Here is a 15,223-nt window from a genome sequence, read left to right as displayed (position 1 = left end):
GGAGGGGAAAAGCAACTCTTGAAGGGGGGCAAAAAAAGTCCTGAACTTGCTGTCTTAATGTTCAGCCCAATTAATTGAGCTCTAAAAGAGCCACCTCATGTGTCATGCATACATTAGAGCCTCTGATGAGTTTGTCTTTGGGGAATCTGGAGCTGCACTACCCAGTGTCATCACAAATTACCAGGAGAAATTGCTTCCAGCTCACAATCACATCTGCTTTTGGCAAGAACTAATGCACCAAGACTTCAAGTTCTAAGCCTCTGTTCAGATTTTAATTGCAATTGATCAGGTTTATATTATTGTACCTCGAGAGACCTCCTAGAGCCAGACCCGGCTGGCTTGCTGTTTCCTTTAGAGCAGTGCATATCATTATTTGGTGCTCTGGTGGAGGACTTTTCTCATGGCAGAAATTAGTTTCTCTGGGTTCATCAGGACGGGATGCTTCAAGATTTAAGTGCAAGTGTCTTCTTTCCACCTTGTTCACAGCACAGAACATTAGGTGTGTATCCAATACTTAGAAAATCTGTGGCTTTAAAATATATCTTTTGGGGGCTTTGAAGAATTGTAAAATGTTTTCTATTTGTTACTATTATGTGGTGTTTGCTGAGATTGACCTCTGCTATTATGCCATTTCTATTAGGATGTATTTACTACAGCAAGGAGGCATTTAAAGACATTCCTTTCATTTTTGATGACTTTTTGATAAAATGTTGTGTTGCAATCTATGGTACCTTTTATTGTGTAAACTTTATTTTAAAGGAACAATGAGATACTGCTTCAGTACAGCTTCCTACAACTTGAGAAATGTCTAATCTTGAAGGACTTTTTATTGGTGTTCATAATTTGAAATTGTTCTTTTGGATCTATCCTAATAAATGTGAAATATTAATTTGATACTATGATGTGTTTTGTGGGAAACAAAGAAAATGATAAGATATTTAAGCATTGAGCATAACTGTCTTATTTCTGTCTTTACATTATATGGGAAACATGTAGTTTTTAGAACAGATTTTTAAGGTGGTTAGAAGAAGAGACAGGGTCTCTTTAAATGGAACCCAAGTGTTGCTGTTGCTGTTTGAGGCCGACTGCTGTGTTTTATCGGTGGTCTTGCTTGCAGTTGATCAAGTTGCTGTTAGCATGTAAAATAAGTTTCTTTGTTTTGCTGATATTCTAGTTCTCCAAAAAGCTTTTGCAGTCTTTTTTTTTTAATCTTTTAAGTTAAATAGCTTTCCTGGTAGCCCTTCAGAAAGGGTGATTATATTTGTATGTTAATGAAAGGTAAGTATTAATGAAAGTTTTAGTTATATTTAAAGGTCATTTGCTTGTCTCTGTAAATGAAACTTATTGCAATAGATTACTTATTATTGCAACAGAAGCCATATACTTCAGCATAACTTTTTCAAGAAAAAAATTGCACAGAGGTTCTTGTGTTGAGTTTTTTCTGCTAAGTCTGCAAAGTTGAAGGTTTTGAGAACATCACATTGATGAGGGAATTTATTTGCTTATTCAAAATAACTTAAAATATCTGTTTCAATTGTTTTGGAGGTAGGTTTCTTCTTTAAGATGTTTAAGTCTCATTGATTCCAAGTCAGTGCACTTGCTGGCAGATTTTGAATGTGCATAGCAACTCTGTTCCTGGAATTTTAAAATGTGGAATCTGTGACAGACTCTTACTATTTTATAATCAGTTTCAGTACAGTTTTTTACTTTGGAGTTGTTTTGTTTCTTTGTCCCTTGGATAAGTGATTTGAATAATTTATCCAAGTTTATCTTTTAAAACTCTGCACTGACTATTCTTACCCATGTGTGTATTAACATATCTGTGAATCAAACCTGAAGATTTCGCTTTATATAAAATAAACCTAGAAAATGACTGATGTATTTGGAGGAACATGGACTTCCACTTAGAAAAGAATTCTTAGTGTTAAATAAGTTCAGGAATTAATCCTTGGAGTGTTGTATTGAATACCTAGGTGGGCTACAATTTATAAACTATGGATACGATTGCATTTTAGAAAAATTGTAACATTTTTCAAAATAGTTTACATTAACTTATGATATAAGCAAAAAATTGTTAATAGGATTTTAAAAATCTAATAGTGAGAAGAGAGGTTTTTTTACTGTTTGTTAGACTAAATATTTATTTTTATTTTTAGCAATTGTATATAAGTATTATTTGCTTTAGCATTTTAACTTGACTTATTCCACTCTTGAACAATATTAGCTAAGAAGAGATTTCAAAATTACACTAGTTTTTTCATAGCTAGATTTGTCCATTTATGTCCTTCTGGACATCCAGAAATTAAAACCTTGCCAAATTGGCTGACTATGAACCGTTTACATATTTCTTTTCATAATACTTTGTAGCCAAGAAACTGACCATGGAATTTTAAACCATCTTGACCCTTTTAAAGAAGATCATTGGCAATTAACCAAATTTCTCCCATGAGTTAGAATCCCACTGGGATGTTAACCAGGTCAGAAAATCTTATTGGACCTGGGAGTCAAGTTAGTTGTCCTGTGTCATATGAAAATCATGTTAAAAAAATTATCAAAGTCATTAAATACTTGGGAGATGATATATCCTAGCATGTTTATTTTTCCTATAAGAATCTTATAAATTAGACCAAAAGCGCAACATATGGATTGGTCATAGGTAAGTTATTATGGAATAAGAAATATGTTTTTTGTCTAAGGAGAAATTGGGGTAATAAGGCAGGACTATTTGAGGGTGGATTTGGAACCAGGTTTTTCAATTCATTAGTTATCTTTAAAAATAGACTTCCATTCTCCAGAAATTTATTTCCAAACAGAGAATAAAAATATGGTTGTGAAAACTAGAACTTTATATTAGTATCACTTTCCAAGTACTAATGCTGCAATTTAAAGGTTTTTAACATCTATACCACAATTTAAAATAATCACATTTCATTTTGAAGAAAATTGAAAAGGCATTGTTTTCAGTGATCACATTAGCAGTTTAAAAAAGAAAAAAAAAAGAATGTATCTATTTTAAATTTTGCTATAGCTACTTTATATTGTAATTTTAACTATGTACAACTCTTTATTGATTCTTTGCCTTTTGAATTAGATTGCTATGGATAGAAAGGCAATTTCAATCATTTGATCCCATGAAAAAATGAGTTCAAATATCAATCCTATCAACATCATGGTAACGTCCATTCTTAACAACCTATTTTAAGCAGTGTTTTAGCGAATGGTGTCCTAGAGATTCATAGTTAAAATGAACCCTTTTCTATGTAGGGGACAGAAATAGAAGTATGCAAAATTGAGTTTTAAAAGGGTTACGATCTAATCAAGTTGCTTATTAAAGCTTACCTACTAACAAAACCTAAAGAGAAATAATACATTTCATATGTAGCTAATAAAAATACATAGTACCTTTTGAAGGTTATTTTTGCTGTTGGTCTAGATGTTCTTGAGGTTCTCTTTCGTCAGTAATATTAAGGGAAAAAGTCAACAGCGATTCGCTGCCATCAGGGTAAAATGTTTTTCAATGGAGTTGTAATAAGTCAGGTTTCATGCTGCCACCACACCTAAGTCAATTTTTTATCATCCAAGAACAACCTTTCTACATCAAAGGTTCTTACCTCATGTAGATAAGGCTGTTGGTTATTTTTTTCTTTGGTTCTATGTGGCCTTCAAATAATAATCAGGTTGACTGAAAAGTAGAGATATTGCATCTCCTCAGTTCACTTCAGTGGTGATACTGTTTATATTCAAAGTCATTTAGTATGAAGTTCCTTAAATATTAGGTACTGTTGTTATTTGCTATACATATTGTTCTCCAGCAATACTTAGCAGTTATGATGCACTCCTTTCTATCTTTCAGAATTTATGCCTGCTTTTTTTTTCTAAAATGGAACATAAATTGGATATGTGCTCATGAATGTTGTTTGTTTTCCTGTGATACAGTAAAGAATAAAACCTTGAAAAACATTATTTTATGTGGTTTACATAAGAAAAGAATTGAGAATTTAAACATTAAATTATAGACGTCTATACTATTTCTAAAAACTGAGCAAGTCATTTTTGGGAGGTGGGGATACTCCTCCTCTTTGCACCAGAAAATACTCTAAAATGTGAAAGACTTTTCCTTTGTACTTGATTAAAAGGTAGGTAATGTATTATATTTCTAGATATTCATTGGAATTATATAAATGCCTTTCATCTAGGGTTCTATTTGCAAAATAGAAATGTGTTTTTAAGAATAGAATTTGGATTCGGCGTAGCATAATATAGTTTTTCCAGAGGGCCTTGACAATGTTTATGAAATATTGCTAAGCTTTTTCTAGTTCAGTTACAGGAAATGTGTAATTTCTTGAAATTCATAATAGCACTTTATTCCCTTTGACCTGTGTACAGACCTTGTAATTAAAATAATAAAAATATTTGTCGGAAAACAACAGCTCTGAGCTACCCTTAAATTTTCAAGTCATTATAATAGGTCAATTTAGAGTTAGGAATTGAAGCTGATTTGAGAATACAGACAACTAAAACTTAACCATTTTCTTTGAGAACATATAGAATGTCTTTATCAAGATATTGAAGATGTTTCTGTCATGGGGAAATAGCCCTCTTTTTTGGTTTGTTTAAAGATGTTTGTACTTCTGCATTAATTAATGCTTATACATTGGTGCAATCATTTTAATGTTAAAAGCGGATGTGGCATAAAACCGGGCTTAGTGGCCTCATGATTATTTTATTCCATGGCCTGAAGCCTCATTTTAGCGTTAAACAGAATACCACTGTATGAAGGTTGATTTTCTGGTTGTTTTACTTAAGATTTAAATTTCTTCAGCGAAAGTAGTCTTTCACCCTTTGATTCAAAGTGAAATGCTACAAAGCAGCAGTAATCTGTGATAATCTCAGGATAAAGAAACTTTGAATAATAGGCAAGAAAAAGAAGGCATCTTTAAAATAGTGTTTCTCCTTCCTTCCATCGTTTCATCCTTTTTTTCTTGACCTCTTTTCCTCCCTTCCTTCTTAGTTTTGTACATTGAAGTTTCTGTGACAAGTTTTACCCCATAAAGCAGGAGCAGTTAAATATGTAAAATACGTGGCTTTAATTTTGTAAACGTGCCATGTATTTCAATGTGTATACCTTAATGGGTCTGAACTGTATTTGAGATAAAGCAATAAAATCGTGTTTATATTGAGAGTTCAAGTTGACTTGCTGTAGCTCTCTGGAAGGGTGTGACATGAAAAGATTGTGGTTGGGCTGCCTGGCGCATGCTGGACTGTGTTTTTGTGAATGGAGGCAGAACTCCAGTTCTGCCTGCTTCGTCGTCGGGAGGAATTGCTGAGGAGATCAGCTGTCTCATTCACGGGCAGAAAGAGTGACTCATACATCTTCCGCCTTGTTTGGCTCCAGGTCATTGTTACAGTGGATAGAACTGGTTTTAATTAAATATTAACCCCTTTTCTACTCGACAAGTTGTTTCATTTGTCATTTTTCCCCCCCACTTTCCCCCCCCCAGCTTTAAAAGACAGCCTAACAGGAGCCTAGTTTGTAAGAAAAAGGGGGTTGTGAGTTGCCTGCAGCCAACCTTGGAAAATATTTAAACACGCAGGTTTTCCTAAGTGATGATTATTATTTTATTTGAAAGTTTAAAATATGCATCAAGTAAAGGCAAGCTGTATTTCAAAATACCGCCCCTCCCCCACCCAGGAAATGTTAGTTAAGAAAGTATATATTAAAATTAAATATAAGGGATAGTGGTTCTGTGACATCTAGATCAGAATTAATACTTTCGTGAGTTCATCATGATATGTACTGCTAGGTGTAGTGAGAGAGAGAGAGGGAGAGGACTTTGGATAATAATCTAGGTAAAGCAAACAGCTGAGAGTGCAGATCCTACCCTTTTAAAGCCCAAGTCCTGAGACTTGATGGCCACTTGTCTATTAATGTGCAATGAACTGTTAGAGCAGCTCCAGCTATTACCAATAAAATCCACCTGCTTAATCTCCTTGAAAGCCTTTTATTGGTCTTTTGGTATCTACTTTCCCCTCTTCTCCTTTCTTCCCCTTCCTCTTTAATTACACAGTGTGGGGAAACATTTTCATTCCTCAAAGGTGATTATTCCAGGCAGAGTTTATAATATATAGTAGTGAAAACAAACTTTTTTTTTTTTTTTAGGTTGGCCTTTGTTGTTAATTTTACATGGAGTTGGTATGACTTGTCACAAATTTTTAGGCAGCTGCAGTTTGCTACTTCACAGAATTCCCGTGAATTGAGGGAGAAAAAAGGAAATGTATGATACGAGGGTGGCAACACTTGGTCATATTTTCCTTGTCCAAATCCAACTTGCGTTTTTCGTTAACTGCTTTCCTTTTTTACTCTAACTTCAAATTAGAGGTAGACTTAAGTCTTTGTCTAAGTAGCATGCTGCTTCATTTGGTCTATTCAGTTTCTGAAGATTAGCTTCTGTGAAAATGTGAGTCATATGTTTTTTTGTTAAAATTCTGTAATATGTTCAAGCATAAGTGTGAAGTATTTATTCAGTATGTTAAGGAGTTAGAACAGAAATAGCAATTCTTATTCTTTTTACAAATTGCTAGTATGCAGCTATTTTCTGTGTGTTTGTGAGGTATAACTTATACTTTGTTCTGCTCCTAAAGTTTTGCCTGTTTTTAACACACATGTCCCAACACACATCACACACCCATCAGAGCTATGTATGCCTTTCTTGAAGTGCTATGTATCATGGATTTGCAATTTTATCTTATGATAGTAAGAAAAAAAGAAGCCTGGCCTTTAGAACATGCATACGAGCATATTCAGTTACAAATATACTTTTGTTACTCACTAGCTATTTTTAACTATTCCTGTAAAGGGATATTACATTTTTATTAGGTTCTTGTAAATGTTGGCTTTTTAAAAGCATAGTAATTGCTGCGGTTGATAATTTTTGCATCTTAATAGTTATATCTGTTTAGATGTTAATTTAGAAGGAAAACCAAAACATGTGGCTATGATGGAAAAAGTATGCAGGGTTTGATCTGATCCTGTCTACCTGCTGTTATCTATTAAATAGATATTAAAAATATTTTTGTCATTTTTTGGGGGTACTCCTCCCGTTTTAATTTGTGAGTCTGAGAAAACTTAAGTTTACTGTTATGTCAAGAGAAATGTTTATAGCTAACAGAATGCTAAATGTACAAATTTTAGCTGTCGTTTTTATTTGTGTCCAATATAATGTATTAGAAGTAAAGATACTAAACTTGTATTGTAGTGAGTGAAGTAGTTTTTTGCGTGTGAAATGGAAAGAAAAAACAAAACAGGTGGGTGGTGAAGACTTGGAAAGAAGAAAATAACATTCCTTGAGTATCTGGCATCGCCTGGCATTTTGTTTAGAATATTTCATTTAATATAAAAAAACCCTGTATTATCACTATTGAACTGAGGCGTAAAATGCAGTTCAAAGAGGTTAACTAATATTATACAGTTTATACAGCTAGCAAGTCATAGAACTGTGATTTGAAGTTTGTATGACTTTAGTTAGATATCAGATAGTAGTAGAATATGAAGAGAAAACACTTCTAATATAGGCTGATGAAATAGGCATCAATTATAATTTGGAAAAAAGTTCTTAATTTGTTTGGTTTCATTTTGTGGCAGAGGACGGAATTTGCCTTTAGTGAGCTTAAATACTGGTATAAAGAAGAAAGTTGTTAGAAAATGGTTGAATGTCAAATTGCATATATTTTGATAATAGGCAAGATTATAATTGGTTCTACTCTTAATAATATAACAAATTATATTTAGCTAAATAATTCTATTTTTAAAAAATACTATTAAATAAGCCAGTAAAAAAGAACCTTTAATTCTGTGTGTTGTAATTCTTTTTATTAGAATTTTTTAAATATAGACTTTCTTTTAATATAGAATTTTTCTTAACTCATTCAATTACCAACCCAAAACGTTTCCAGCAGAGACTGATTATTTTAATAAGCATTCCCCATACAGAATAGGCTCTTTTTGAAAAATTAATTGACATCTGTTTTAACATGACATGATTGGATAAAAACTTTCAGTATTAGATAATATTAGTAAAGTAATACTAACTAGCTAATCAGGTCACAGCAAAATTAATTAGGATACTCATTATATTTTTACCAAATTAAAAGTAACCTAACTTCTATTTTATGTAGTTTGTATGTCTGTGAGTGCACATTTGTGTGCATGTGAAAACTTGTTTTTGTAATATTCTGTCATTTTGGAATAGGTTATTTTGATGTCTAAATATCAACCATGATGAAAATATTATAGAAGTGAAAAAATTTACTTGTGTTTTGATTGCTGCCAAATGTGTTTAGTCCTTGCTGTTCATTATTTTTTATCCTTTGCTAAAAATAGGGAACCCATTTGATGTTAGGACTGATGAAATAATGATATTCTTTTTTGTTAATGCTAAATAGTCACTAGAAAAATATTTTGCCTGAAAAGACTGAGTTTATTTTTTATTTGTATTATGAGCATAATCACCAAAATGTAACATTTTACTATACATGACCAAAATCAATGACAATAATTTAAGAAACTTTGTCACATGTTTTGGCCAAATTTAGGGCAACCATTTTTAATTATGGTAGTCTATTTGCAATAGACAGAACACACCAAAAGCAGATATTTCTATAAAGCAGAGGTGTGTGAGTGATAACTACACATCATTTGAAAGAATTACATGGTTACTTTAAGTGGGCTGCTTAAGCACTGGCAATGGGTGAATTCAAATACCTTTTACTCCATTCTTGCAAAAAGAAAGACTGCAGCTCATAGAAATCCTGTAGCTTCCCTTATTTTGCCCGTGTCTTTTATTTCTGCCTGGCAGGTGAAATTCAGAGGGACTGCCGCCATTATATTTCTGACATACATGTGTTCTAGTTGACATCAATGATCATTTCTATTGGGTTGTCGGAAAAGTCATGACGCATTTTTGCAACGAAAAACATAGAAAAAATACTCATGACTTTTCCGACAGCCTAATATTTTCCCTCCCACGTATGCTATCAATACCTTTTAAAAAGGAGCTCATGGGCAAATAATAATACATTTTATCCCAGCCTAAAATGATCTTAGTTGATATTCCTTATGTCTTGGCAGTTTTTCTCTTAATTTTTTTCTTTTTTTTTTTCTTTTTTCTTTTCCCCCCCTTCAGCTCAGGTACCTGACAATGATGAGCAGTTTGTGCCAGACTATCAGGCTGAAAGTTGTAAGTAAAGTTTGAATCATCTCTTAAGTTTTTTCTCTGTCTTCTTTACTTCTTTCATTCTCTGCCATTGGTTCATTTCCACTCCCAGTGTCTGTTCTTGCATTGTGTCAGTGCATTTGTAGCTGGCAGTCATGAGGTGATTTTATTTATCAGGTTGTGACATCAGCAGAATCCCCCTATGATCTGAGCAGAGCTCCAGATAGTGGCTAAGGAAAACTGATTTGATTATAAGATGGCCCTGTTCTCTGTATTTGATCAATATCCTTGGAGAAGAAACAGAGGGAGATCCATGAATGTGCAAGTGTTTACTTCCAGTTTTTCAGTGTTTTCCCAAGGAAAAGTCTGGATGTTGATGGGAGACAGTAGTTAAAATCCATACAAAATCATTTATTGTGTAACTTATAAAAATGCTTGGCCAAACATTCATTGTCTTTCTGTATGGTTTTGCATTCATGAGCTTCCACCTGTTTTGATTGAATTTTTAGCCTTATTTTCTGCTTCCTGGTTGCACTAACACAAATGGAAGTAGCCATTGCCTTCTCTGAGGATCCCTTCAGAGTTTGTTTGCCTGAGCCTTGCTCTGGGCTTGTCAGAGAATGCAGGAGAAGTGATTCATGGGTACTCGCCCTCCCGTAATTGCAGAGTGAGCATTTTGCCTGTACAAACATGGCTGCCTCAGGGTTTACTTCTGATATTTATGCTTTGTCGTTCTACCAGCTAACTGCTGCTACTGACCTGAGGTGCAAACGGTAAAGAAAAGAAAGGGTTTGAATACCATCTTGACTATGAAACTGACCTAATACACGTTTGTTCTGTTAGCACCATTTAAAGCTCTAACTTGTTTCATTTTTCCAGACCACTGACATTTTCACAGGAGGGGTATCAACAGCAACAAGATATGCTTAATACCTTACGACTTATCAAACCCATATTTTCACACCCAATATCATAAATCTATTACAAACACCTATGTGACTTCAAGTAACAGATGTTTCTGAGCATTGTTTTCAACTTTTATGTTTGGTATCTTAAATTTCCCATGTGTTAAGAGCTGTAAGAGATTTCTTCCAGATTCTCTCCCATGTTAGTCTTTAGTTCAGTTTCACTCATTTTTTTTTTACCTGTGATAAAATATGCATAACAGGAAATTTGTCATTTTAACCATTTTTAAGTGTGCAGTACAGTGGCACTTACCTTGTGCAAATGTGAACACCACCCATCTCCAGAACTTTCTCATGATCCCATCCTGAAACTCTCCTTACTAAAAAAATAACTCATTTCCCCCTGCCTCTGGTAACTGCTATTTTATCCTCTTGATTTTTGATATGAGAAGAGAATTTTGTGTGTTGCTTGATGTCTGAATATAGTTTTTAGATATACGATTTCAAGGAATCTATACAGTAATGATATAGACCTTAATTAGAGACTCTTAGAAACTCCTAGAAGGACGATAGCTAAGGATGACGGCTAGGCAAGGCCTCCCGTTCATTAAAGTGTGGGAAGAGAACGGTCACATTTGCAACATTTCCCTTCCTGTGGGGCACTTGAGGTCTTTCTAAAAGCTAAACCTGCCATCTGAGTGGGAGAATTCATCTCATTGAGTCATTTTATATCTGAAGAAATTGGACATGATTCCAACACTATACCAAACGCCAGGGTATAATAACTGTCTTAAGGTAAATTTTTACTCCTTATTTCACCTTTTTTCAGTTTTTCTTCTTCTTCACTGTTTCATCTCCTTGAGCTCTCTTCTCTTGGTCACATGGTATGATATTCCCTTTCTCTTTTTACTTCTTCGATTCCTCCTCCTCACTCCACTCACCTTCCTTACCTTCTCATTCCTGGGGTTCTGTCCCCCAAGCCTTTCCTCTTATTTTACATGTGCCATGCCAGCACTGTTCCATAGGCCTTTCTGTAGTGATGGAAATAATCCACATCTGTACTGTTTGATATGGCAGCCATTAATCACATGGGTCATGGAGCACATGAAATGTGGCTAATGGGACTGAAGAAATGAATTTTTAATTGTATTTAATTATTGTGACTTTAAATAGACACATGTGGCTATTGGCTACTGCAGTGGTCAGCACAGTTCTGTATTACCACGTCTCCTGCATTGTTATCTCTAGCCTGGGTCTCATTCTGCCCTGACTACTGGACATCCTTCCTGACCCACCACTGGGGTCCTTGTGCAAATTAGAAGAAAGTGATACCTCTACTCACCCCTCAGCCCTCAGCTTAGGGACAGCCTAAAACACCATTAACACAGCAACCCCAACCTCCTACGTGCTGCTCCACAGATAATTCACTCAGTTAGGCCAATGTTGAAATCATCATTTTTTCTGACTAACATCTCTCTTCTTATTCTTTTGTTGCCTTTTATAAGTTTATGGCTTCGTCATTCAAGCTGAAAACCTACCTTTGATTTATCTTCAGTCCCTCTCTTTTTTTTGCCATTAACCTCTAATTGCTTGCCAAATTGTTGATTCTACCTTTCAAAAATATCTTGATTTCATGGCCTTACTCCATCTCTGTTTCACCGCCGAGACTGAACTTGGGAATCAGCCTTGCTGTCCATTTTCCCTCCGTCCAGCCTACTCTCTGCGGAGGCATTATCACACAGCCGTCTGGCCTTGTTAATTTTCTGCTGAAACTTCTTTCAGGACAAAGCCCTAACTCTTTAACTGTACAGAACATTGTTCTATAACCTGGGCCTGGACTACAGTTTCAGTTTTAACTCTTGCCATTCCAAAAATTTGTGCCTACCCATTTTCCGAGCTTGAGCCTTTCTAATTTTTCAGTTCTTCAAGCCGAGTGAGCTATTTTATGTCTCTTTGTCTTTGCACACGTTCATTTTGCTTGAAATTTTTTTACTTTTGCCTCGCAGTCTGGGGACTCTGCAGACTCAGTTTAGACTTCGTCTCATTGAAATCTTTCTTGACATCTTTGCCACCTTTACACTACAGTTAGACTCTTTACCATCTCATCCCTTGTATTTACTATAGTATAGTATTTTAGATACATGGTTTTCTTTGATAAGTCTGTACTTCTTGAGAATTATGAATATGTCATATTCAGTATGCCTTGCATGTTATAAAAGCACAGTAAGTAAAATTGTCATAAAAATCACCGTCAACTTTTTAGTGCTTATCTCCTCCTAGGTATTTTCAAAGTCTTAATTCCCTTCTTAAGGTAGAAGCATGATCATGCCTTAAAGCAATACATAGTTTCATTCTGCGAGAAACATGCTGAAACCGTGAATGTTTAACCAAACATTTCAGAATACTGAAATTTTATTTTACTTCAATTAGTGAATATTTACAGTTTAACAAATATGATTCTGAGACTTGTGAATAAAACACGTAATTATAATGGGGACCTATAAGCAAAGGTAAAACGAAATCTGAAATAGTCTAATAAAAAGAAAATGGAGGTATGCTTTATTTCAAGGTTTGACTGACATAAAGAACAGTTCAGATGATGGTGACCATCTAGTTTCGGTCTTCATTCAGGACAGAACAAGAGAGAAATTATTTAAAAAGAGGAATAGGTTATGTGGATTCGATTCTAAGGAGGATTTCTGGATGGAGAAGGTTATCAAATATTAGAACTAAAAGGTTGTATTGTCTCCTAAATGCCCTTTACAAATGTTTGATTCTCACCTGTCTGGGAATGCTTAGTAGGGCAGAGGGATCCTATCTCTCGGAATAGAAAGAAACTCCCTTCTATCTGGGTGGCCCATCTATAAATTCTATGGGGCTATTTTTTCAAACGTGAATAATCGGATTTCCTTTCATGCCGCAATCAAATAAAATGCTTCTGTTTTTGCTTTTATTGCTTTAGCCCTTTGGCAAATGTAGGTTAGGAGAGTGAACTGCAAAATTCTGCTCAACACCAGATTTTTGAACATGCATTTGACTATAACGTTTATAGAATATATAGAGAAGAGTACAGAATAGAGCACTCAAAAATTGTGAAAGTGAGATTGAACCATAACGCCTGAGTAATCTCTAAAAACATTCCCAAATATCTTTTATTTTTATTTATAAAATATATCAATTGGAAATCTGGAGTCTAATGAGGTTACACTATAGCTTACTAACCTTTGAAGGATGCTGACTTTTGAAGCATGTATAGACATTTAAAAACAAATGAAAACAAACAAAAAAACAACCTTTCTACAAGTATATCCTAAGAAATGAATGAAGGCTAAGAGAAACAGTTAATGTAGCTCTAACAAATTATTTGTTTCTTAGAAACAAATCTTTTTAGAACTCAGGCACTAAAAAAAAAAAAAAAAGAAAATGAATTACTTTAGGATATGCTTTAGTCTAGAGGAAGTAGAATTATATCTCTTCAGAAAAAAGAATCTAAAATTATTTAGAACATAGATGAGCCTTATTTTTCCCAAATAGATACAGATTTGTACGTAAACTGAGTTTTTCTAAATCCTGTGTTTTAAATTTAATACATCAATGATCTTATATGTTAAATGATATTCTTTAAATTTAATCATATCACTAATCTTTTAAAATTTGCCACCTCTCATTTTCTTCATTGCGAAGTTACATGTTATTATTTTTCTAAATAGTTTGTTTCCATTGGTTGCATTAGTTCCTTTCAGTGTTTTCTTTGCAGTCATTCATTCACGTAATAGTTGTTGCTCACATTTATACGGTGCACCCTCACAGAGCAATCCCAGGGGCACAGCCAGGGTTCTGCAAAATGTCAGACAGGACAGATCCTTGTAACTTTACTCTTTTTTCTTACACTCCAGAAAGGACACTGGAATGCAAGTCAATGAGAATAGTGTCATTAAAGGAAAAATAACCTTGACTCTTCTCTGACATATTTATAAATATAAAAAGTTTGCACATGTCTATACTGTAACTGCAACGTGTCCTACCATCCTAGTGACCCATCTGAAAATAATCAAGACAAACCGGTGTGTGGGGTCTCAGCTGTTTAAAGCCATACATGGGGGATGCTTTGTTCAAGGGAACAGTAGGCGTAGCTATGCTTCGTTTTCTTAGGAATTTTTTTAAAGAGTAACGCTTTTTTTTGAACAGTGAAGTAGGGAAAAAAATACCTTAGATTATTGTTACAATTCTGCTTCTTAAAAAAAAACAAACTGAAGTCAGACAGGTCTATGCAGACCCTGACTGAATAATTTATATTGACATGTACCTGCCCCAGATAGGAAAGTTCCATACATGGTTTGTTTCTGAAGTTGCTGTCTTTCTACTGAGCTACCGTGCTGCTTTCTGTTACTTTCTACACATATAGTGAGCACTTTATAAAAGTTTACTTCGGGTTACTAATTTGAAACCTTTCTTGCCTGATTAAATTTTTGGATATGACTGGCCAGAAAGACTTTGTGTTTTGATTCCTCTGACTGCTTTTACCAGAAGGTGAGCACACATTCAAAGAGGAATTCCATTTCTGAGATTTGAGAACATGAATTTGTTACTCTGTTTTGTTTTCTTTAAAACCAGAAAAAAAAATGAGGCATATTTAAAAATGTCACTGCAGTCAGACTCAAGCTTTCCATTCAAGGATGAATTGTCTCCTGTCTTCCTCGTCTGAGATAGCGGGCCTGAGCTCTAAGCAATAGCCAGCGGCTCCTAAAGGTTTCGTGTCCTTTGTGTGTGGGTTTTTGTTGTTATGTTGGTTGATTTTCATTTGTTTGTTGCTTTGTTTTGTTTCTGCTTTTTTCTTTTTTACAGTTTAAATTTTATCAAAGCGAAATATTCATAGAGTAGGAAAACCCCCCACAAAATTGTTCCCCATTTTTATTTTACTTATAGAGAGGCAACTACTCTTAACCTTTTTTTTTTGAAGATTTTTATTGGGGAATTGGGGGATGGGAACAGACAAGTTACTGTCCTTTTGTTCTTCAGTCTAGTTGTGGAGGGCGTCGCTTCACTGGCCCAAGTTGGCACCATCATTGTGCTCTTCCCGGGCGAGGCAGATCAGTCGCCGGCTTC

The 15,223-nt window shown here is 34.6% G+C and overlaps 1 protein-coding gene across 5 annotated transcripts in view; it reads left to right on the top strand.

Moving 5' to 3' along the window:
- The window catches only part of ETV1 (ETS variant transcription factor 1), a 99,720-nt gene that overhangs the window by 4,257 nt on the left and 80,240 nt on the right, over positions 1-15,223 (top strand). For 4 of the 5 annotated variants that reach the window (XM_019623865.1, XM_019623862.1, XM_019623864.1 and 1 more), the window contains one exon: positions 9,183-9,236. In XM_019623865.1, the coding sequence (XP_019479410.1) occupies positions 9,183-9,236 (54 nt within the window). Of the gene's footprint in view, positions 1-98; positions 500-9,182; positions 9,237-15,223 lie in introns of those variants that run through there. The other variant, XM_019623866.1, reaches the window with a different exon arrangement.

This window comes from Hipposideros armiger, unplaced genomic scaffold, assembly GCF_001890085.2.
Source record: "Hipposideros armiger isolate ML-2016 unplaced genomic scaffold, ASM189008v1 scaffold_568, whole genome shotgun sequence".
Taxonomy (NCBI): Eukaryota; Metazoa; Chordata; class Mammalia; order Chiroptera; family Hipposideridae; genus Hipposideros; species Hipposideros armiger.
This window is presented reverse-complemented; position numbering and strand designations above follow the sequence as displayed.